The 25,116-nt window shown below is 52.1% G+C and overlaps 1 protein-coding gene across 1 annotated transcript in view; it reads left to right on the forward strand.

Moving 5' to 3' along the window:
• Positions 1–25,116, forward strand: part of PELI2 (pellino E3 ubiquitin protein ligase family member 2) — an 89,904-nt gene that overhangs the window by 20,372 nt on the left and 44,416 nt on the right. The window contains exon 2 of the mRNA XM_064148995.1: positions 20,214–20,343. Coding sequence (XP_064005065.1) covers positions 20,214–20,343 — 130 coding nt within the window. The remainder of the gene's footprint in view (positions 1–20,213; positions 20,344–25,116) is intronic.

Here is a 25,116-nt window from a genome sequence, read left to right on the forward strand (position 1 = left end):
ACACCAAGCTAGGAGCAGTGTGGTGCTGTTGGAGGGTAGCAGAGCCCTGCAGAGGGACCTGGCCAGGCTGGATGGGTGGGCAGAGGCCAATGGGATGAGACTGAACAAGGCCAAGTGCAGGGTTCTGCACTTTGGCCACAGCAACCCCAAGCAGCACTTGGGGCTGGGGCCAGAGTGGCTGAGAGCAGGCAGGCAGAGAGGGAGCTGGGGGTGCTGGGAGAGAGGAGCTGAAGCTGAGGCAGCAGTGCCCAGGTGGGCAGCAGAGCCAATGGCATCCTGGGCTGGCTGAGGAGCAGTGTGGCCAGCAGGACAAGGGAGGTTCTTCTGCCCCTGTGCTCAGCACTGCTCAGGCCACCCCTGGAATGCTGTGTCCAGTTCTGGGCTCCTCAGTTCAAGAGAGATGCCAATGGCATCCTGTATTCAGCACTTCAAATACAAGGTCCAGGTTTAGGCCTCTCACTAGAAGGAGGACACTAAGGACTGTAGTGTGTCCAAAGAAGGGCAGTGAAGCTGGTGAAGGGTCTAAAAGACTTGGGAGGATTATCTGAGGGAACTGAGCTTGTTCAGCCTGAGGAAGAGGAGGCTGAGGGGAGACCTTCTCAATCTCTACAGCTACCTGAAAGTGAATTATATTGTGGTGGGAGTTGGTCTTTCATCTCATTTAACAAGTGAGAAAACAAGAGGAAATAGCCTGAAGTTGCAGCAGGGGAGGTTTATGTTGGACATCAGGAACAATTTATTCACTGAAGGGGTTGTGAGTGCCTGGGACAGGCTGCCCAGACAAGTGTTCGAATCATCTCTCATTAAGGCATTTAAAAGCCAAGTGAAAATGTTGCTGAGGGACATGGTTTGGGGGTGACTTGGCAGTGTTGGGTTGGACTTGATCATGTTAAAGGTCTCTTCCAGCCTAAATGATCCTATAGTGCTGCATTGCTTCATTGTGCTCTGCTGTGCTGTTCTAGTAGGCTTCTGTGTGTTCTTTGTCCCCCTGGCTTTGTTCCTACATCTACCTCCTAGAATGCTCTTCCTCTTCATTTTTGTGTTTGCAGAGCAAGAATTGAAAGCAGAAATCTCTGGCAGTAACTCACACTGAATCCTCCATGCAAAGTGGTAACCACAGAACGCTTCTCAGCTAGGTGCTAGTGCAGCAGCTTTTGAAAGTAACCATCAGAAAACTTCCCAACTGCTGGATTTTCACAGGATGTTAGGAGTTGGAAGGGACCCAAGGAGATGGGGTCCAACCCCCTGCCAGAGCAGGACAATCCTATCTAACACAGAGCACAGAGGAACATATCCAGACAGGCTTTGGAAGGCTCCAGAGAAGGAGACTCCACAACCTCTCTGGGCAGCCTGTGCCAGGGCTCTGGGACCCTTACAGGAAAGAAGTTCCCCCTTGTGTTGAGCTGGAACCTGCTGTGCTGCAGCTTACACCCATTGCTCCTTGTCCTATCCCAGGGAGCAGTGAGCAGAGCCTGTCCCCCCCTCCTGGCAGCCTTCAGATACTTAGAAACATTGATCAAGCCCCCTCTCAGTCTTCTCTTCTCCAGACTAAGCAGCCCCAGGGCCCTCAGCCTCTCCTCACCAGCCATGCCCTCCTGTCCCCTCATCATCCTCATAGCCCTCTGCTGGACCCTCTCCAGCAGATCCTTGTCCCTCTTCAGCTGGGGAGCCCAAAACTGTATTCAAGGTGAGGTCTCACCAGGGCAGAGTAGAGGGGCAGGAGAACCTCCCTTGATCTGCTGGCCACACTCTTGCTAATCCACCCCAGGATCCCATTGGCCTCCTTGGCCACAAGGGCACATTGCTGTGCCATGGGTAACTTGTTAGCCATCAGGACCCCCAGGTCCCCTCTCCACAGGGCTACTCTCCAGCAGTCACCTCCCAGCCTCTACTGGTGGAGTTCATTCCTCCCCAGATGCAGGACTTGGTGGGTGCCAGAAGGCAGAAAGGGAATTCTTTGTTTTCTCTCCTCACTTAGCTGCTCTAACTCTGCTTGGAGCAGGCTGTGTGGCAGATGATCCTGCCTGTGACTGCTTCTGCTGCTGTAGCAGTTGGTGATAATTTAGCATCAGGGATATTAAGGAAGCTGTGGTGTTGAGAGAGGCAGTAATGCTTGCAAGTGCTGCAAAGAAAGAACCCTCATTCTTTATGTTCTGTTTGAGGCAAACACTTTGGGTTTAGCTAAGCAGTTGGGACTGAACAGAGAGCTGTGTCTGTTGCAAGGCTGTCTTGTCCCTGAGAAACTAAAGAGGATGTTAAAGTCAATGGGATTTGACCCAACTTGCAGGTGAGGAGAGGGCAGAGAGCTGCACTTTGTGTGGAGTGCACTGCCTGAGAGATCACCTCTATGCATGAAGTGGATGCGAATTGCATCTCCTCAGCTGTGCTGAACAATCCTGTTAGCAGGTTTAAGTGTTTGAAAACACTGTCAGTAACAGGCATCCTGCAGCTCCTTGTCTGGGGAGTTACAAAAGTGCTGTTACAGCTGCTTGTGTTTGGAGGATAATTCAAGTCTCAAGGAAGCTGTCAGTTACCCTTCAGAGAATCATAGAATCGAGCAGCTTGGAAGAGAGCTCCAAGCTCAGCCAGCCCAACCTAGCACCCAGCCCTGCCCAACCAACCAGACCATGGCACTAAGTGCCCCAGCCAGGCTTGGCTTCAACACCTCCAGCCACAGAGACTCCACCACCTCCCTGGGCAGCCCATGCCAATGCCTTAGGAGAATGGCAGCTGTCAGAGAGTTCTTGGTAGTGTGTTAGGGAAATCTGAGGATGGCTTAGGAAATGGTTTGCCTGCATTTATGCTTTTATTTTCTCCTAATGGCTCAAAACGTCCTTTGAGGCATTGAATCATAGAATCAAGCAGGTTGGAAGAGAGCTCCAAGCTCAGCCAGCCCAGCCTAGCACCCAGCCCTGGCCAATCAACCAGACCATGGCACTAAGAGCCTCATCCAGGCTTGGCTTCAACACCTCCAGCCACACAGACTCCACCACCTCCCTGGGCAGCCCATTCCAGTGCCAATCACTCTCTCTGCCAACAACTTCCTAACAACATCCAGCCTAGACCTCCCCTGGCACAGCTCAAGGCTGTGTCCCCTTCTTCTGTTGCTGCTTGCCTGGCAGCAGAGCCCAACCCCACCTGGCTACAGCCTCCCTGCAGGCAGCTGCAGACAGCAATGAGCTCTGCCCTGAGCCTCCTCTGCTGCAGGCTGCACATCCTCAGCTCCCTCAGACTCTCCTCACAGGGCTCTGCTCCAGGCTCCTCCCCAGCCTTGCTGCTCTTCTCTGGACACCTTCCAGCACCTCAACATCTCTCTGCAATGGAGGGGCCCAGAACTGGACACAGCACTCAAGGGGTGGCCTGAGCAGTGCTGAGCACAGGGGCACAAGAACCTCCCTTGCCCTGCAGGCCACCTCCCTCATGTTTAATGCAGTGAAATCTCAGCTGTAACCTGCTGTTACTGCTGTTGATTGCTCACACTGAAATGTGAGCAGCCTGCTTTTGCACCTTCAGCTGTGAATGAAGATCAAATGGGTTGGGAGCAAGTTTGGTATGTGAGGGGCAGGTGTGCTTTGAGGTCTCTGGTGCTGGTGTGTTTTGTGAAGTCCAATTTGCCTTAATTTTGAAACTTGCCACCTCTTTTTAATTTGATCTGGCACTTAAGATTGTTAATTGTTCCCAGACAGGAGTGTGTGGAAAGAAGGTTGTAGCTAGGTGAGGTTTGGTTCCTTCTACCGGGCAAGCAGCACCAAAAGAAGGGGGCACAGCCTCAAGCTGTGCCAGGGGAGGTCTAGGCTGGATGTTGTTAGGAAGTTGTTGGCAGAGAGAGTGATTGGCATTGGAATGGGCTGCCCAGGGAGGTGGTGGAGTCTGTGTGGCTGGAGGTGTTGAAGCCAAGCCTGGCTGGGGCACTTAGTGCCATGGTCTGGTTGCTTGGCCAGGGCTGGGTGCTAGGTTGGGCTGGCTGAGCTTGGAAGTCTCTTCCAATCTGGTTGATTCTATGGTCTGGTTGATTGGCCAGGGCTGGGTGCTAGGTTGGACTGGATGAGCTTGGAGGTCTCTTCCAATCTGGTTGATTCTATGGTCTGCTTGATTGGCCAGGGCTGGGTGCTAGGTTGGACTGGATGAGGTTGGAGCTCTGGTTGATTCTATGATCCTAAGCCTTTGGTATGTTGAATAAGCAACCTTCTTCCTTCACTTCTTTCTATTTGACCAAAATCTGTGTGTTGCCCTTGCCTTTAAAAGGGATTTTGTGTTTCTCTGACTTGTTCTGCAAGCAGTCAAACCCCAGTTTCTCTTTCTGTCCTGTCTCTTTCAATGTGGTTTAACAAAATCCCCCATCAAGCAATTTCAGTGGCGTTTGGCCGGATTATAGGCAGTTCTCAGCTGAATGGCATTTCCTCTATAGAATGAGAGGTTTAGGGCTGGAAAGAGGATTCCCTCAACGTGGTGCTTTGCTCACCTCTTGTGCTCTTGTAGCTGGAATAGAAAGCCTGCTTTGAAGTGAGCTTGATGAGTTTATACCCAGTGTTTTGCTGCGTGCCAGCGTGGTTGGCTTTACCCAGCGGCGAATGGCTTCGGTTGGCAGCTTTGGAGAGGGGCTGAAGGCACTGACTGGAATTGCCTCCTTGTTAAATGGATGCTGGGGGGAGCAGGAAAATGTTGGGAATACAGACTGTTAAGGAAGTCATTATGTGAAAGAACAGATTCCTTTTTACTCTTTGCTTTCTCAGAGGAAAATCCTTTGCATTCTAATGCAAGAAAAGCCTGGATGAGGCACTTAGTGCCATGGTCTGGTTGACTGGATAGGGTTGGGAGATAGGTTGGACTGGATGAGCTTGGAGGTCTCTTCCAACCTGGCTGATTCTATGATTCTATATTATGCTGGAATTGGTGTAATAGTATCTTAAATGTGAGGGTTTGGAGGTATTTTCCCTGTTAAAGGTAGCTGCTTTTTCCCCTACTAGTATCATGGTTATGGATGTGTGCTAGTTTGAAGCAGTGTGCCCAGGTGGGCAGCAGAGCCAATGGCATCCTGGGCTGGCTCAGGAGCAGTGTGGGCAGCAGGACAAGGGAGGTTCTTGTGCCCCTGTGCTCAGCACTGCTCAGGCCACACCTGGAGTGCTGTGTCCAGTTCTGGGCTCCTCAATTCAAGAGAGCTGTTGAGGTGCTGGAAGGTGTTTGGAGAAGGGCAGCAAGGCTGGGGAGGGTCCTGGAGCAGAGCCCTGTGAGGAGAGGCTGAGGGAGCTGGGGGTGTGCAGCCTGCAGCAGAGGAGGCTCAGGGCAGAGCTCATTGCTGCCTGCAGCTGCCTGCAGGGAGGCTGTAGCCAGGTGGGGTTGGGCTCTGCTGCCAGGCAAGCAGCAACAGAACAAGGGGACACAGCCTTGAGCTGTGCCAGGGGAGGTCTAGGCTGGATGTTGTTAGGAAGTTCCTGCCCGAGAGAGTGATTGGCATTGGAATGGGCTGCCCAGGGAGGTGGTGGAGTCTCTGTGGCTGGAGGTGTTGAAGCCAAGCCTGGCTGGGGCACTTAGTGCCATGGTCTGGTTGGTTGGGCAGGGCTGGGTGCTAGGTTGGACTGGCTGAGCTTGGAGCTCTCTTCCAGCCTGGCTGATTCTGTGAGAATGTTTTGGTGAGAAGAATTAGGTTACAGGCTGTGAAAAAGAAACCATGGAGAAGTCCACTCCTCATAGGCTTGCTGAGATGTATAAGAGGAAGAATGGAAATGTAGATAACAGAGTCTCTCTCTGACTTTGGGGCTGCATGAAGTGCTCTCTGTCACCTAAATTGCTGCCTAACTAATCCATCTGCTTGTTGACCCTCCAAGGTCACTTTGAATGTAAGCCCAAGTCTTGGGTAAGGTAGATGGGTGGGAGGAAGGTGTTAGGGTGTTTGGGAGCCCCTCCTGAGGACTCAGGTTTGTGGGAGGGCTGCTGTGTGCCTGTATCCCTTTTTACCCTGTCTATTTCTGCCTGTAGCTGTAAGTATTGTAACTCTCTGCTTGTATCTTGTGCTAAGCTGTAAATATAAAGCCTCATTCCATTTTCCAGTGTGGCCCAGTCTAGTCTGGGTCATTTCCCTAAGTGTGGGGGGGAGGAAGGTAACACCCAAACCATTACAGGATGGCTTCTATGGAGTCTTACCTTGTAGGTGAGAATATAATCATTCTTTTCTCTGGCTGTGCTCCTTAACTCAGCTGCCTTGCTAGGTTTGCAGCTATTAAGTTGTTTTGGAGCTGTCAAGTTATTTGACTGCCTTAATTGAAGCTCTGCTGATGCTCTGCTAGTCTGCATCAACATACTCCTTTAGGCACTTGGAGAGTATTAGCTTTTAATCAAACTCTTGTGCTGATGTGATGGTTTGAGTGTTCCCTGCCCCCCCCCCCCACACACACATTGGAAATCACCCAGACTAGGCTCAGGGGCTCTGGAAATGGAATGAAGCTTATATTTACAGCTTAGCACAATATACAAGCAGATAGTTGCAGTATGTACAGCTACAGACAGAAGTATACAGGGTAAAAGGTAATACAGACACACAAAAGCCCTCCCAGAAACCTGAGTCCTCAGGAGGGGCTCCCAACCACCCTTCCACCTTTCCTCCCACCCCTCTGTCTTACCCAAGACCTCATTATGTTCAGGGTCATAGACTTGATGATATCATAAGCATAGTATAAAACTATCTCACAAATATGGTGTGAAACTAAACTAATAAAAGAGATCCAAGCTTCACCACAGCCATTGGAATGGGCTGCCCAGGGAGGTGGTGGAGTCTGTGTGGCTGGAGGTGTTGAAGCCAAGCCTGGCTGGGGCACTTAGTGCCATGGTCTGGTTGGTTGGGCAGGGCTGGGTGCTAGGTTGGACTGGCTGAGCTTGGAGCTCTCTTCCAACCTGCTTGGTTTTACGATGTCAACAAGGCTTTCCCCCCCCTTCACTCAAGAACCTGGAGAGCAGAAGAGCAATCAGATCTGTTCCAGAACACCAAGGGAGCAGTAAGGTCACCTTGGAGAAGCTCAGCTACTTTTCCATGTGATGTCTTACCTTGCTTGCAGTTGATAAGGTTCTGCTTGATTTGTGCACCTTGGGAAGGAGTGAAGTAGGTTCCATCTTACCTCATCTGTTCTAGATGCTTCCAAAAGATCCCCCCCTGCTCCCCACCCCCTGGTGTGCATAACCTTTTAGCTGTGTGTTCAGCTACTCCAAACTTCTGATTCTGCTTAGAGGCTGCCTGCATTTGAACACCAAGTGCCATAAGCAATGTGCCCTTGTGGCCAAGAAGGCCAATGGCATCCTGGGGTGTATCAGCAGGAGTGTGGCCAGCAGATCAAGGGAGGTTCTCCTCTGCCTCTACTCTGCCCTGCTGAGACCTTGAATACTGTGTTCAGTTTTGGGCTCTCCAGTTGAAGAGGGACAGGGAGCTGCTGGAGAGGGTCCAGGGGAGGGCTATGAGGATGATGAGGGGACTGGAGGGCATGGCTGATGAGGAGAGGCTGAGGGCCCTGGGGCTGCTTAGTCTGGAAAGCAGAAGACTGAGAGGGGATTTGATCAATGTTTCTAAGTATCTGAAGGCTGCCAGGAGGGGGGGACAGGCTCTGCTCACTGCTCCCTGGGATAGGACAAGCAGCAATGGGTGCAAGCTGCAGCACAGCAGGTTCCAGCTCAACACAAGGGGGAACTTCTTTCCTGTAAGGGTCCCAGAGCCCTGGCACAGGCTGCCCAGAGAGGTTGTGGAGTCTCCTTCCCTGGAGCCCTTCCAGGCCTGTCTGGATGTGTTCCTGTGTGACCTGAGCTAGATTATATGGTTCTGCTGTGGCAGGAGGCTTGGCCTCGATGATCTCCTGCCAACCCCTAACATACTCTGATCTTGTGATAAGTGCAGCATACATCTTCTGGTCAGGCTGACTGCAAGGCTGCTAATGGTGGCAGGAACAATGAGCAGCAGCTTCTGAACAGTAGCTAACAAAAATACCCCCTAATCACCAGCTGGCAATGCAAATTGACCTTCTCTGAGAGAACTACCTGATAATTAGAGGAGTTAGCAGGTCAGGCTGCATTGCACTGAAACTCTGCAAGCTCTGTGGACGTTCTGCTTTGCCCTAGTGAGGCCCTTCTGGGCACAATTGCACAGAGTCAGGGAACTACTGGGCAGAGTCCAGCAAAGGCTATGGAGGTGCTGAGGAGCCTGGAACGTTTCTGTGAAGAGAAAGGGCTGTTTAGCCTGGGGCTGTTTAGCCTGGGGAAGAGGAAGCCTGAGAGGGCATCTTTTCAATAGCTAAATAGGTGTCAAGAGGATGGAGTCAGACTACTTATCATAGAATCAAGCAGGTTGGAAGAGAGCTCCAAGCTCAGCCAGTCCAACCTAGCACCCAGCCCTGGCCAAGCAACCAGACCATGGCACTAAGTGCCCCAGCCAGGCTTGGCTTCAACACCTCCTGGGATGGTGACTCCACCACCTCCCTGGGCAGCCCATTCCAATGCCAATCACTCTCTCTGGCAACAACTTCCTAACAACATCCAGCCTAGACCTCCCTTGGCACAACTTGAGGCTGTGTCCCCTTGTTCTTGTGGTGCCCAAAGGTAGAACAGGGGGCAATGGACCCAAACTGAACAGAGGAGGTTCCTCCTTAACCTAAGGAAGAACTTCACTCTGAAGGGTGATGAAGCAATGGAGGTTACCAGAGAGGTTGCAGAGTCTCCTGCCCTGAAGAGATTCCAAACCTGCCTGGACACAATCCTGGGCAACCTGCTGGTTCTGAGCCTGCTTTATCAGGGAGGTTGGACTAGATGATCTCCAGACCTTCCAGTCCCTACTCCACTGTGATTCTAGGTCAGCAGAGGTAGCAGTAAACCGGGGAGGCAGTGGTAAAATTGGGTGCTGGGGAAGAGAAGGTTTGTGGTGAGCAGATCAGATCAATCACTGTGCCAAAAAGTCTCACAAGTAGTGGAGAAGGGAACACTCCCCAAACTTTGAGAGTAAATGACTTCTCAGATGCCTGTTTTTTTTTGGCACATGTGTTTGTTCTTGCAACTCTGAGCTGATTGTAGCCACATTGAGCTTTTCCAGCATACCTTTCTCAGGGCTGGTCAGCTGCACAGATGCAAAACCCTTGCTCTTAATTGCAGAAAGAGATATTATGTGAGACTTTGGAACTGGCTGGTTTGGATTTTCTTGCTCTGCAGGAAGGCTGCTTTATGAAGCTGTGCTGCTGGTAGTGATTAGGAGGCATTGCTGCCTGTGGAGACATTTGAGGCAGGACTGTGCCTTCCAATAGGAGTCCTCTATGGTTGCACAAACTAAAGATCTTAGAATCCTAGAAGCAGTCAGGGCTGGAAGGGACCACAAGGAGCAGCCAGTTCCAACCCCCCTGCCATGCCCAGGGACACCCTACCCTAGAGCAGGCTGCACACAGCCTCAGCCAGCCTGGCCTCAAACACCTCCAGCCATGGGGCCTCAACCACCTCCCTGGGCAACCCCTGCCAGCCTCTCACCACTCTCCTGCTCAACAACTTCCTCCTCACCTCCAGCCTCACTCTCCCCACCTCCAGCTTTGCTCCATTCCCCCCACTCCTGCCACTCTCTCACAGCCTCAAAAGTCCCTCCCCAGCTTTTTTGGAGGTTCCCTTCAGATGCTGGAAGGCCACAAGAAGGTCGCCTGGGAGCCTCCTCTGCTCCAGCCTGCACAGCCCCAACTCTTTCAGTCTGTGCTCACAGCAGAGCTGCTGCAGCCTCTCAGCATCCTCCTGGCACTGCTCTGGACACTCTCCAGCATCTCCACATCCCTCTTGTCCCAGGGGCTCCAGAACTGGGTGCAGGACTCCAGGTGGGGTCTCAGCAGAGCAGAGCAGAGGGGGAGAATCCCCTCCCTGGCCCTGCTGGCCACACTTCTGCTGCTGCAGCCCAGGCTCTGCTTGGCTTTCTGGGCTGCAAGTGCACACTGCTGGCTCCTGCTGAGCTTCTCCTCCAGCAGCACCCCCAAGTCTCTCTCCTCAGGTCTGCTCTCCAGCCACTCACTGCCCAGCCTGGATTGGTGCTTGGCACTGCCCTGCCCCAGAGGAACCAGTGGCTCTCGATAGTGAAAGAACAGCAGTTCTTTGCTTACCCATAAGCTACTCATTGCTATGCTTAGAGAAACAAAAACTCTTAGGCTACTTTAGTTTGCTGTTGCTGCTTCTTAAAATGCTTTCCTTCAGAAAGTAAAATCAGCTGAGAACCAAATCCTGTAGCATGTGAGCCTGCTGTGGAAGGGGAAAAAGAAGAGGTTGTTTAGGCTCTGTGGTGGATTTGACAGGAGGTGCCTGAGACCTGCTTTGACTTCAGTGTCCCTTGCTGTGGACTTGAGGACTGTTTTAACTCTGAAGATCTTGAAACAATGTGGAGAGGCCTGGATTTTGCAGCCTAACAGACATAAAAGGCATGGATTAACTAGATCAAACCTTTGAGGTGGGGGATGGGACTCTGACCCCTTGGATTTTCATCTAAGTCCATTTCCTATCATTCCTATCATCAGGAAACTACTCTTTTGCTAGAAGTATGACTTTGGAGGACAGAAGGGAACCTTTATGTCCATGTAGACCTGTTAAGCTGCTTGTGGAGTGCCAGGGCATGATGATGAGGACGACAGCATCCTCCTTCCAAACTCACAAGAAACTTCAACGTGAAAGGATTGTTTTTGGTAACCTTCGCTACAGGAACAGACTGGCAGTTACCATAGCTCTGGTGGATCTGAGATCAGTTGATGCATGTAATCATCTGCTGGAGGACAAGCTTCAGTTCAGATGGTGCTGATAGCACAGGATGTTAGGGGTTGGAAGGGACCCAAGGAGATGGGCAGGGATCTGCTGGAGAGGGTACGGTGGAGGGCTACGGGGATGATTAGGGCACTTGGAGGGCATGGCTTATGAGGAGGGGCTGAGGGCCCTGGGGCTGCTTAGTCTGGAGAACAGAAGACTGAGAGGGGATTTGATCAATGTTTATAAGTATCTGAGGGCTGCCAGGATGGGGGGGGATGATCAGTGATCTCCTTGGGTCCCTTCCAACCCCTAACATCCTACGATCATCCAGTCCAACCCCCTGGCCAGAGCAGTGCCACACAATCTAGCACAGAGCACACAGGACCACATCCAGACAGGCTTGGAAAGGCTCCAGAGAAGGAGAAACCACAACCTCTGGGCAGCCTGTGCAGTGCTCTGGGACCCTTCCCGGAAAGGAGTTCCCCCTTGTGTTGTGCTGGAACCTGCTGTGCTGCAACTTAGCATAGAAGCAAGCAGGTTGGAAGAGACCTCCAAGCTCACCAAGCCCAACCTAGCACCCAGCCCTGGCCAAGCAACCAGACCATGGCACTAAGTGCCCCAGCCAGGCTTGGCTTCAACACCTCCAGCCACAGAGACTCCACCACCTCCCTGGGCAGCCCATTCCAATGCCAATCACTCTCTCTGACAGCAACTTCCTCCTAACAACATCCAGCCTAGACCTGCCCTGGCACAGCTTGAGACTATGTCCCCTCGTTCTGTTGCTGCTTGCCTGGCAGCAGAGCCCAACCCCACCTGGCTACAGCCTCCCTGCAGGCAGCTGCAGACAGCAATGAGCTCTGCCCTGAGCCTCCTCTGCTGCAGGCTGCACACCCCCAGCTCCCTCAGTGCTGTTGGAAGAGATTAAAGATCTCTTTGAACCAAAATGATTCTGTGCTTCTGTGGGACCTTTTTCCTTTTGATGTGTTCAAGGCTGCCCAGGGAGGTGGTGGAGTCACTGTCCCTGGAGGTGTTCAAGCCAAGCCTGACTGGGGCACTTAGTGCCGTGGTCTGGTTCACTGGTTAGGGCTGGGTGCAAGGTTGGGTGGCTGAGCTTGGAGGTCTCTTCCCACCTGCTTGATTCTGTGATTCTAAGGGAGTACTTGTTGGATACTTCGGCAGGAGAAGGCTTTCCAGTTGGTCAGGACTTTGGCATTCAGTCCTGGAAAGCTCTGGGGCTGGCCATTGTGAAGGTGAGTGATGTCCCTTTAGACTTGTAAGGCTTGTAGATGCCATGAGAACTGTAGGCTCAGAACACTTGCAGAGGAACCCCCTGCCCTGTGTGCCATTTTCCCTTTGCTGCTGATGTAAGAGCTTCTGTGGCTTTGCAGTGAGCTGCAGAGCCAGGAACTGATGTGGCTTACAACTAACTTTAAAGCCTGAGTCTGGTTCTGTTTCCATGAACCAGGCAGAGGAGCAGTAGGAGGAAACTAGCAAATGATAGGTGGGACTGCAACGTTGGCCCACTCTGTGTTTACACTGTGCTCTTATCATCCCTGGGCTTAACTGAATGCTTGTGTGCAGTATTTGCTCTGGGATGATGCAGAGCATGGAATGGGAATGTGCTTAGAAGGAAAAAGTCACTTAAATCTGACTTCACTTCTACAGCTTCAGTGTAACAGAGATGTGCTTTCTGTGGCTCAGTGCAGCTATGGGAATAACTGATTATGGCTGAACAGCTGCAGCAGAGGAGGCTCAGGGCAGAGCTCATTGCTGTCTGCAGCTGCCTGCAGGGAGGCTGTAGCCAGGTGGGGTTGGGCTCTGCTGCCAGGCAGCCAGGTACAGAAGAAGGGGACACAGCCTCAAATTGTGGCAGGGCAGGTCTAGGCTGGATGTTGTTAGGAAGTTGTTGTCAGAGAGAGTGATTGGCATTGGAATGGGCTGCCCAGGGAGGTGGTGGAGTCTGTGTGGCTGGAGGTGTTGAAGCCAAGCCTGGCTGGGGCACTTAGTGCCATGGTCTGGTTGCTTGGCCAGGGCTGGGTGCTAGGTTGGGCTGGGTGAGCTTGGAGGTCTTTCTGGATGCTCAGAGGGCTGCAGCAGCTCTGCTGTGAGCACAGACCGAAAGAGTTGGGGCTGTGCAGGCTGGAGCAGAGAAGGCTCCCAGGTGACCTTCTTGTGGCCTTCCAGGATCTGAAGGGGGCTACAAAAAAGCTGGGGAGGGACTTTTGAGGCTGTGAGGGAGTGGCAGGAGTGGGGGGAATGGAGCAAAGCTGGAGATGAGGAGATTCAGGCTGGAGGTGAGGAGGAAGTTGTTGAGCAGGAGAGTGGTGAGAGGCTGGAGTGGGTTGCCCAGGGAGGTGGTTGAGGCCCCATGGCTGGAGGTGTTTGAGGCCAGGCTGGCTGAGGCTGTGTGCAGCCTGCTCTAGGGTAGGGTGTCCCTGGGCATTGCAGGGGGGTTGGAACTGGCTGCTCCTTGTGCTCCCTCCCAACCCTGACTGATTCTATGATCCTTCCAACCTGGTTGGTTCTGTGAACTGTCATCTGCACAGCTAAGTCTGGAAAATGGGATGGCTTGTGTCTGTAAATGGGGAGGTGTGCAGCAGAACTGTTAGTAGTATGTGAGGGAAGCCAAGTGAAATTACTCCTTTGTGCCCAGGGGAAATACTACCTGTGGAAATTATGACTTGCTCAGTTTGCAGTCTTTTAGGAGGTAGATTACATGGGGATGGGGAAGTATTTCACTTTTATGGCAGCTTGTATTTTCATAGCATTGTGAAAACCTAATTGGCTCCATGCAGCAGCTTCTGTCTGGGAGCTGGTAGCTATTCCCTGTCATTTCCAGTTGGCAGCTGTCACTAGTGGTGTTCCCCAAGAATCAGTGCTGGGCCCAGTCCTGTTCAACATCTTTATTGATGTTCTGGAGCAGGGGATTGAGTCGAGCATCAGTGAGTTTGCAGATGACAGCAAGCTAGGAGCAGCTGTGGAGCTGTTGGAGGGTAGCAGAGCCCTGCAGAGGGACCTGGCCAGGCTGGATGGGTGGGCAGAGGCCAAGGGGATGAGACTGAACAAGGGCAAGTGCAGGGTTCTGCACTTTGGCCACAACAACCCCAAGCAGCACTTGGGGCTGGGGCCAGAGTGGCTGAGAGCAGCCAGGAGGAAAAGGGAGCTGGGGGTGCTGGTGGACAGTCGGCTAAAGCTGAGGCAGCAGTGCCCAGGTGGGCAGCAGAGCCAATGGCATCCTGGGCTGGCTCAGGAGCAGTGTGGGCAGCAGGACAAGGGAGGTTCTTGTGCCCCTGTGCTCAGCACTGCTCAGGCCACACCTTGAGTGCTGTGTCCACTTCTGGGCTCCTGAATTGCAGAGAGATGCTGAGGTGCTGGAAGGTGTTTGGAGAAGGGCAGCAAGGCTGGGGAGGGGCCTGGAGCACAGCCCTGTGAGGAGAGGCTGAGGGAGCTGGGGGTGTGCAGCCTGCAGCAGAGAAGGCTCAGGGCAGAGCTCATTGCTGCCTGCAGCTGCCTGCAGGGAGGCTGTAGCCAGGTGGGGTTGGGCTCTGCTGCCAGGCAAGCAGCAACAGAACAAGGGGACAGAGTCTGGAGTTGTGGCAGGGCAGGTCTAGGCTGGATGTTGTTAGGAAGTTGTTGTCAGAGAGAGTGATTGGCATTGGAATGGGCTGCCCAGGGAGGTGGTGGAGTCTCTGTGGCTGGAGGTGTTGAAGCAAAGCCTGGCTGGGGCACTTAGTGCCATGGTCTGGTTGACTGGATAGGGCTGGGTACTAGGTTGGACTGGATGAGTTTGGAGCTCTCTTCCAACCTGTTTGATTCTATGATTTCCAGGGTGACTTCCCTGTGTTGAAGTCTGACTTTTCAAGCTGCAGGACAGGGTTGTTAGAGCTCTTACTCTCAGTAGTAGAAGTCTTGTTTGTGCTTTGCCACTGACTGAGCCTGATTGCTTTCTGGAAAAGCCCAGCAGAACACAAAGCTGGTGGAACAAGCTGCCCCACAAACACTGCTTGGTGCTCCCTGAAGTAGTCAAGTAGGTTCCTCCAAAACTTGTAGGAAGGAGGAACTTGCCCCAGTGTTCGGACTGTGGGAGAGAGCATGTGTGGTCTTGCTCCCCAGACAGCCACCGAGCCAGGCAGAGGAGAGCTGTGGGAAAAACCTGATGGGAGTTTGCATTTCATTATGTACCAGAAGTCCTCAACTGTTTGATGTGAATGTGTAGGAAACTGGCTTTGTTAATTATGGTGCCCACAGCCTATGCCAACACCACTCCCTTATTTGCAAGGAACAGTGCTATCAACTGAGGTAATTATCCCACAAGGTTTCATACTGCTGGTTGTCCAAGTATTGCTGTCATAGGCTTGGTATTAGGAGGGAGTTCTTCACAGAGAGTGACTGGCATTGGAATGGGCTGCCTGGAGGTGTTGCAGCCAAGCCTGGCTGGGGCACTTAGTGCCATGGTCTGGTTGCTTGGCCAGGGCTGGGTGCTAGGTTGGGCTGGATGCTCTTGGAGTTCTCTTCCAACCTGGTTGATGCTATGGTCTAGTTGACTGGATAGGGCTGGATGATATAGGTTGGACTGGATGAGCTTGGAGGTCTCCTCCAACTTGGTTGATTCTATGGTCTGGTTGATTGGCCAGGGCTGGATGCTAGGATGGACTGGATGAGCTTGGAGGTCCCTTCCAACCTGGTTGATTCTATGGTCTGGTTGATTGGATAGGGCTGGATGCTAGGTTGGACTGGATGAGCTTGGAGGTCTCCTCCAACCTGGTTGATTCTGTGGTCTGGTTGACTGGATAGGGCTGGGTGCTAGGTTGGACTGGATGAGCTTGGAGCTCTCCTCCAACCTGATTGACTCTGTGGTCTGGTTGACTGGATAGGGCTGGGTGCCAGGTTGGACTGGATGAGCTTGGAGGTCTCCTCCAACCTGGTTACTTGCATGGTGAAACAGTTGGGGGGGAGGTGGTTGCGCGGTGCAATGGTTGGGAGCAATGAAGGAGGAGAGGGCTGCTTCTCTAGCTCCTTGCTCTTAGGAAACCAGACTTAAAGCATGGGTGGCTGTGCCTGTGCTCCTCCTTCTGGCTGCTGACACCCACCATGTCCTGCAGGACAGCACAGTTCAGAAAGGCCAGGAGGTGCCCGTGGGGTCTGTGGCTCCCAGGGCAGCCTCACTTGCACACCTCCCAGGGCTGAGGTGCTGCCCACGTGGGGGGCGCAGGTCCTGCCGCGGCTGATGAGAGCCCATGGCGTTTGAGCTGCTCCATTTGCTATGTAGATGGTGTAGGTAGTGGCAAGGCAAGGTGTGGCCCAAGTGCCATGGGGAGAGTGGTTTGTGGTGAGCAAGTTGAGAGTCCTGGCCTAGAAAAAACGAAGGTGTCTGCAGGCTGTGGAGAGGAGGAGGCAGGTTCTCTGACACTCCTTTTTCCTCCTCTGAAGCATGCCCTTGGCTTAGCTCTAGTAACCCCTGTCGGATCCAAATAAAGCTGGCAGGGCTGTAATTAAGGCATAACCAAGTAAAACTACCACTTGGCTCCTCCTGCCCTTGTGTGAAACTGAAATCTGGGAGTGGGCACCAAGCAAACCTTCCTGAAAACCTGTCAGTGCTGATGGGGGTGAAGGAATTGAACTCTCACTTGGCTTTTATTGCCCTCCTGTTTAAAGTTTGCAGGAGACTTTTTAACCTTGAGTGTTTTCTTCACTCCTTTTTCTTTTCCCAAAGAGAGTTAAATCCCACAGGGACCTGAAATGAAATTGGGTTGCTTTGCCTAGTTCTGATTAGTTTGTGAACAGGAGAGGAAGGGAGGGGGAAAAGGACAAACAAAATAACCTTACTGGCCTGGTCTTAACATTCAGTGCAGCTACTTCAGTGCTGCTTAGGTTACCCAAATACCAAAATTTGCCCCTCAATTCAAGAGAGCTGTTGAGGTGCTGGAAGGTGTTTGGAGAAGGGCAGCAAGGCTGGGGAGGGTCCTGGAGCAGAGCCCTGTGAGGAGAGGCTGAGGGAGCTGGGGGGGTGCAGCCTGCAGCAGAGGAGGCTCAGGGCAGAGCTCATTGCTGCCTGCAGCTGCCTGCAGGGAGGCTGTAGCCAGGTGGGGTTGGGCTCTGCTGCCAGGCAAGCAGCAACAGAAGAAGGGGACACAGCCTCAAGCTGTGCCAGGGCAGGTCTAGGCTGGATGTTGTTAGGAAGTTGTTGTCAGAGAGAGTGATTGGCATTGGAATGGGCTGCCCAGGGAGGTGGTGGAGTCTGTGTGCCTGGAGGTGTTGCAGCCAAGCCTGGCTGGGGCACTTAGTGCCATGGTCTGGTTGGTTGGGCAGGGCTGGGTGCTAGGTTGGGCTGGCTGAGCTTGGAGCTCTATTCCAACCTGCTTGATTCTATGATTCTATAAACTCTTCTTCCTTCTCCCTGTCAGATTCTTTCCCTGACAGCAGTAGCAGCTTTTATTCGCAAGGACTGCAGGAAAGAGATAGATCCGATCAGTGTAGAACAGACCTCAGCAGCAAAACAAATGAGCTTTCTAAGTGGGATAACATCTGTAGCTCTTCAGGCAAAAATCTGAACTCTCTGGGGATCAGCAATGGAAGAGACAGCTCTGCAGTGGAGTCCTGAGAGATCTGCAAGACCTGCTGAGAGTTAGCAGGACTGTTCCAGGTGGCAGCAGTGTGAGGAGAGGCACCTACCTGTCCTAGATCTCTGGAGTAGGAGTGTGGTGAATTCAGCACTTCTGCATTGCAAATCATTTTCCAGTCGATCCTTTCCATGGGGAAGGAGCTGCATCCTCCTGAGACTTGAGGCTTCTCTGAATAATTAATCTGTTGGGTCTCTGTCCTCAGAGATGAAAGAGCTGTTGAAGGCTACCCTGTTACACCTGGTAAGGGAAGTAATTAGTAAGTCTGCAGACGTAGTCACAGAAATTAAAACCACTCACATCCTCTTCCCTTAATAATAGATGAAGCCTTTAGGATTAGAGCTTAAAAAAAGTGTGGGGGGGAACCCCCAACCCCACTAAAAGAACCTTCTTTGAGGTAAAATTCCCTTTCCTTGCACCTTAATGACTTTGTTTTTCCAAACTGCTTCTCCTCTTCCTTTTTTCTTGTCAATTCATAGAATCAAGCAGGATGGAAGAGAGCTCCAAGCTCATCCAGCCCAACCTAGCACCCAGCCCTGGCCAAGCAACCAGACCATGGCACTAAGTGCCTCATCCAGGCTTTGCTTCAACACCTCCAGGCACACAGACTACACCACCTCCCTGGGCAGTCCATTCCAATGCCAATCACTCTCTCTGACAACAACTTCCTAACAACATCCAGCCTAGACCTGCCCTGGCACAGCTTTGAGGCTGTGTCCCCTTGTTCTGGTGCTGCTTGCCTGGCAGCAGAGCCCAACCCCATCTGGCTACAGCCTCCCTTCAGGTAGTTGTAGCCAGCAATGAGGTCACCTCTCAGCCTCCTCCTCTCCAGGCTAGCAGGTCTACAGGTGAAGAAATGTTTCTGTGACCAAACCACTCAGTGTTTAATTTGTAGTTGATTCCCTTATTAATGATGAGTAAAATTGCAACCATTGGTAAGTAAAGAATGTTTGAATGTTCATGAGTCAAGGAACAAAATTGACCACAGTTGCAACTTTTTAGTTTCACAGGCTCACAGGATATTAGGGGTTGGAAGGGACCCAAGGAGATTGAGTACAACTTCCCTGCTAGAGCAGGACAATCCTATCTATCACAGAGCAACACATCCAGACAGGCCTGGAAAGGCTCCAGAGAAGGAGACTCCACAATCTCTCTGGGCAGCCTGTGCCAGGGCTCTGGGACCCTTACAGGAAAGAAGTTCCCCCTTGTGCTGAGCTGGAACCTCCTGTGCTGCAGCTTCCATCCATTGCTGCTTGTCCTATCCCAGGCAGCAGTGAGCAGAGCCTGTCCCTCCCTCTCCTGGCAGCCTTCAGATACTTAGGAACATTGATCAAATCCCCTCTCAGTCTTCTCTTCTCCAGACTTGTGATGCTTTGAGTGTTCCACTCCCCCCCACACTCTGTAAATCACCCAGACTAGACTCAGCCTGCTCTGGAAACTGAATGAAGCTTATATTTAAGCAGAATATCCAGTTTAGCAGAATATCCAAGCAGACAATTACAGTATGCACAGTTATAGACAGAAATAGACAAGGTAAAAAGTAATACAGAAATACAGCTGCCCTCCCAAAAACTTGAGTCCTCCAGAGGGGCTCGCAACCACCCCTTCACCTTCCCCCTACCCCTCTCAACCTTACCCCAGTCCCAAGGAAGAGAGGAGGTTTGGCCAGGGGGGTTAGGAAGCAAAGTGGATGAGAAAAGAAAATGGAAGGTGAGGTTAGAGAATGAGATCCAGCTCAGAGCTCCCAAGCAGCAGAGAAGATTCCCTTATCTGTGTTTTGCTTTTATTCCTGTACATCTCAGCAAGCCTATGAGCAAAGCAGACATCACCCTTGTTTTCCTTCCACAGCCTGTGATCTAGTTCTTCTCACCAAAACATTCTAGCCTGCTTCAAACTAGCACAAGACTAAGCAGCCCCAAGTCACAGTATCACCAGGGTTGGAAGAGACCTCACAGATCAAGTCCAACCCTTTACCACAGAGCTCAAGGCCAGACCATGGCACCAAGTGCCACGTCCAGTCCTGCCTTGAACAGCTCCAGGGACGGCGACTCCACCACCTCCCTCAGCCTCTCCTCACCAGGCAGTGCTCCAGTCCCCTTATGGAACATGTCCAGAGAAGGGCAACAAAGCTGGTGAGGGGCCTGGAGCACAAATCCTATGAGGAGAGCTTGAGGGAGCTGGGCCTGTTTAGCCTGGAGAAGAGGAGGCTCAGGGCTGATCTTATTACTGTCTACAACTACCTGAAGGGGCATTGTAGCCAGGTGGGGGGTGGCCTCTTCTCCCAGGCAACCAGCAATAGAACAAGGGGACACAGTCTCAAGTTGTGCCAGGGTAGGTGTAGGCTGGATGTTAGGAAGAAGTTCTTCACAGAGAGAGTGATTGGCATTGGAATGGGCTGCCCAGGGAGGTGGTGGAGGCACTGTCCCTGGGGGTCTTCAAGAAAAGCCTGGCTGAGGCACTTGGTGCCATGGTCTGGTTGATTGGATAGGGCTGGGTGCTAGGTTGGGCTGGCTGAGCTTGGAGGTCTCTTCCAACCTGCTTGATTCTATGATTCTATCATCCTTGTAGCCCTCTTCTAGACCATCTCCAGCAGATCCCTGTCTCTCTTCAACTGGAGAGCCCCAAACTGAACACAGTATTCAAGATGAGGTCTCGGCAGGGCAGAGTAGATGCAGAGCAGAACCTCCCTTGATCTGCTGGCCACACTCCTGCTAACACACCCCAGGATCCCATTGGCCTTCTTGGCCACAAGGGCACATTGCTTATGCCCCTGATATGACGACACCAGGATACTGTGAGCGGGTTGCTGCTCCTTTTGCTGCATTTGGTGGTGATTTATGGCAGGCTTTCTGTGTTTGTCCCCAGGTATAATGGCTCCCTCCCTACCGGTGACAGAGGACGCAGGAAAAGCAGATTTGCCCTTTATAAGCGACCGAAGGCGAATGGAGTTAAGCCCAGCACCGTGCACGTCATTTCCACCCCCCAGGCATCCAAGGTATGTGGCAGGCAGACCAATCCTGTTGGCTAGGTGATCCTGGCTGGAGAACAACTCGTGTTTTGCTGCTGATTTCCCTTACTGCCTGTTGAATCTGTGCTTTAATGGAAGGTCTACAGCAGGTTGCCTTGCTAGAGGTATAGGTCTTTATCATAGAATCAACCAGGTTGGAAGAGACCTCCAAGAGCATCCAGGCCAACCTATCCCCCAGCCCTACCCAGTCAACTAGACCATGGCATCAAGTGCCTCATCCAGTCTCTTCTTGAAGACCTCCAGCCACAGAGACTCCACCACCTCCCTGGGCAGCCCATTCCAATGCCAATCACTCTCTCTGACAACAACTTCCTAACAACATCCAGCCTAGACCTGCCCTGGCACAACTTGAGACTCTGTCCCCTTGTTCTATTGCTGGTTGCCTGGGAGAAGAGGCCACCACCCACGTGGCTGCAATGTCCCTTCAGGTAGTTAATTTTAATCCAGTTACCTGCTTAAATAGTCTTTAACCTTAGGAGATAATCTGCTGCTTCTGCACCTGTTCAGAAAGCTGTCTGACTGCTTGACCCTAGCCTGGAAGTACTTAGAATTGTCGAATCATAGAATCAACCAGGTTGGAAGAGACCTCCAAGCTCATCCAGTTCAACCCAGCCCCCAGCCCTAGCCAATCAACCAGACCATGGGTTTGATGGGTGGACATGGTGGTCCCATCCATCAAACCCATGTGTTGCCAGCTTAGAGACCAGGATGTGGTGCAGGACAGTTTCAAAGGCATTGCTCAACTCCAGGTAAATGCCATCAGTTGCCCATGGGTTCTGACAGGGCTCTGGGCAACCTGAGTACTGTGTCTAGTTCTGGGCTCCTCAATTCAAGAGAGATGTTGAGGTGCTGGAAGGTGTCCAGAGAAGGGCGATGAAGCTGGGGAGGAGCCTGGAGCACAGCCCTGTGAGGAGAGGCTGAGGGAGCTGGGGGTGTGCAGTCTGCAGCAGAGGAGGCTCAGGGCAGAGCTCATTGCTGCCTGCAGGGAGGCTGTAGCCAGGTGGGGTTGGGCTTTGCTGCCAGGCACCCAGCACCAGAAGAAGGGGACACAGTCTGGAGTTGTGCCAGGGGAGGTCTAGGCTGGATGTTGTTAGGAAGTTGTTGTCAGAGAGAGTGATTGGCATTGGAATGGGCTGCCCAGGGAGGTGTTGGAGTCTGTGTGGCTGGAGGTGTTGAAGCCAAGCCTGGCTGGGGCACTTAGTGCCATGGTCTGGTTGCTTGGGCAGGGCTGGGTGCTAGGTTGGGCTGGATGAGCTTGGAGCTCTCTTCCAACCTTGGTGGTTCTGTGGTCATTCTAAATTGATTCTGTGATTTAGTTGAACCCCTGCTTGCTGCAGGCAGGTTGGAGTAGATGACCTTTGGGAGTTCCTTCCCACCTAGGGCATTCTGTGATTCTGAGTGTGTTTTCTCTCACAGTGCCATACACAGCAGCTAACATCTAGACTTAGTCAAACACACAGTATCTGTTTGTATTGGACCTGCCTCATGCAAATCTCTTCAGATGAAAATTGCCTGTAAATACTATTTTTTCCCTAGTATTTCCTTACTAAAAAGGAAAATGTTTAACTCAATGAAATCAACCTTCCAAATAAGGCTCTGGTCTGTTTCTAGGTGGGTAACTCTGCTCTGTAGCTCCAAAAAGTAACAAATGAATGAGCTGTGATTCCCATAGCTGGTGGAAATGTGCACATGCTCTCCCTGGATAATCTTTAAGCATTTGGACTGCAGGATGGATTTTGGCATTTTGAGTTGCAAAACATTCAAACCCCTGGCAGACAGCAGGAGGTATCTGGTTAATGTTTGTCTGTGGTGCTGCTGTAGCACAGATGAAGTGTGTGTGTGTGTGTGTGTGCTGTACAAATTAGTGCCCTTCTAAAGATAGCTTAGGGGCTGGGAAGATTAAAGCCCCTCCTTTGATGATTTGGATTCAGGTAGCTGTGTCAGGTTCAATGCATTCACTTGGACTTTCTCTGAACCCTTCTCAAAGAGCTTTTGTCTATTTATACAGTTGTCTGGGGCTAGGCTGGTGGATGTGTGCCAGAACAGTGATGCAGTGGATTTCAGTTCATGCTCTTTCCATGCACTTACATTTTAAGATGCTTTCGTAGGCTTTTCTGGCACCTTAGACACAGGACTCTAAATCTGTTCTGCAAGGGATGGTTTCTGCATGCAACTTCTACATTTAATCATGGGATTAACCAGGTTGGAAGAGAGATCCAAGCTCAGCCAGCCCAACCTAGCACCCAGCCCTGGCCAAGCAACCAGGCCATAGCACCTGGGGCTGCTTAGTCTGGAGAAGAGAAGACTGAGAGGGGATTTGATCAATGTTTATAAGTATCTGAGGGCTGCCAGGATGGGGGGGGATGATCAGTGATCTCTTTGGGTCCCTTCCAACCCCTAACATCCTACGATCATCCAGTCCAACCCCCCGGCCAGAGCAGTGCCACACAATCTAGCACAGAGCACACAGGACCACATCCAGACAGGCTTGGAAAGGCTCCAGAGAAGGAGAAACCACAACCTCTGGGCAGCCTGTGCCAGTGCTCTGGGACCCTTCCAGGAAAGGAGTTCCTCCTTGTGCTGAGCTGGAACTTCCTGTGCTGCAACTTATCATAGAATCAGGCAGGTTGGAAGAGAGCTCCAAGCTCATCCAGCCCAACCTAGCACCCAGCCCTGGCCAAGCAACCAGGCCATGGCACTAAGTGCCCCAGCCAGGCTTGGCTTCAACACCTTCAGCCACAGAGACTCCACCACCTCCCTGGGCAGCCCATTCCAATGCCAATCACTCTCTCTGCCAACAACAGGGGAGGTGGTGGAGTTGCCGTCCCTGGAGCTGTTCAAGGCAGGACTGGACATGGCACTTGGTGCCATGGTCTGGCCTTGAGCTCTGTGGTAAAGGGTTGGACTTGATGATCTGTGAGGTCTCTTCCAACCCTGATGATACTGTGATACTGTGAACTTCCTAACAACATCCAGCCTAGACCTCCCTTGGCACAGCTTGAGACTGTGTCTGGCAGCAGAGCCCAACCCCACCTGGCTACAGCCTCCCTTCAGGGAGCTGCAGACAGCAATGAGCTCTGCCCTGAGCCTCCTCTGCTGCAGGCTGCACACCCTCAGCTCCCTCAGCCTCTCCTCCCAGGGTTTGTGTCCCAGTCCTTTCACCAGCTTTGTTGCCCTTCTCTGGACACCTTCCAGTTTTTCTGCAACCATTTGCAGCCTTAGAGAGAAAAGAGTGAGCTGCTTTGTTCTGAGAACATAATATGCAACTTGACCTCAAAAATTCATTCTCTGCTCTCAGCCTTTAAGCCTAACTCTTATTTAAGGCAGATAAACCAGTGGCAATTTGAGCTGCACAGGATATTAACAAGCTTCCTCTCCTTACATCCTTGCTTCTCCTTTTCAGATACCACTTCCCTGCTATGCTACTTCTGTTGCTGCTCAAAGAGGATCTCTGAGTAGAAATAAGCATGCTGGGTTTGGAGTACTGATGCTTTTTGGGTGGTGGATTTAGTAGTGGGGACTGCCTGTCTCCAGTTGTTCTGTTTCTGCTGTGGCATTGGTGCTTAAATAAGGTGTAAAGACGATTTTTGTGCTAATTCCATTAACACAGCAGCTCAAGGAGTGGAGCTGTCACCAGTTTTCAGTTAGCATGTCAGCCTGAAAGCTGCAATAGATGGTAAGAGGATGCTTGTCATGTTCCATTGTCCCTGCTATGCAGGTGTCAGGGACAGCTGGAGTAGCAATGGTTTCAGTAGTAAATTTAGCTGAGCTAATTGCACATGAATCAGTGTCTTTTGTTTCTTCCACTGGAGTGCTTGTTTGTTGGTTTGGGTTTTTTTTTTTTTGGTCATTCTGCCTTCTGGAGGTGCTGAAGACAATTCAGAATCGCTTTGCCTTCTGAGGACATGAGGCTGTGTTTGGGGGGGAAGCACTGCACAGGGCAGCAAGCCTCAAGGATCTCAGAGAATTGCTGAAACATGCATCTCTGTCTTCAACACTTTGCACATTAAACCCTCATTTATTCATAGAATCAAGCAGGTTGGAAGAGAGCTTCAAGCTCAGCCAGTCCAACCTAGTACCCAGCCCTGGCCAAGCAACCAGACCATGGCACTAAGTGCCCCAGCCAGGCTTGGCTTCAACACCTCCAGCCACACAGACTCCACCACCTCCCTGGGCAGCCCATTCCAATGCCAATCACTCTCTCTGACAACAACTTCCTAACAACATCCAGCCTAGACCTCCCCTGCCACAGCTTGAGACTGTGTCCCCTTCTTCTGGTGCTGCTTGCCTGGCAGCAGAGCCCAACCCCACCTGGCTACAGCCTCCCTGCAGGCAGCTGCAGACAGCAATGAGCTCTGCCCTGAGCCTCCTCTGCTGCAGGCTGCACACCCCCAGCTCCCTCAGCCTCTCCTCACAGGGCTCTGCTCCAGGCCCCTCCCCAGCCTTGCTGCCCTTCTCCAAACACCTTCCAGCACCTCAACAGCTCTCTGCAATTCAGGAGCCCAGAACTGGACACAGCACTCAAGGGGTGGTCTGAGCAGTGCTGAGTACAGGGGCAGAAGAACCTCCCTTGTCCTGCTGCCCACACTGCTCCTGAGCCAGCCCAGGATGCCATTGGCTCTGCTGCCCACCTGGGCACTCTGCTCCTGAGCCAGCCCAGGATGCCATTGGCTCTGCTGCCCACCTGGGCACTCTGCTCCTGAGCCAGCCCAGGATGCCATTGGCTCTGCTGCCCACCTG

This window comes from Pogoniulus pusillus, chromosome 1 (genome assembly GCF_015220805.1).
Source record: "Pogoniulus pusillus isolate bPogPus1 chromosome 1, bPogPus1.pri, whole genome shotgun sequence".
Classification (NCBI taxonomy): domain Eukaryota; kingdom Metazoa; phylum Chordata; class Aves; order Piciformes; family Lybiidae; genus Pogoniulus; species Pogoniulus pusillus.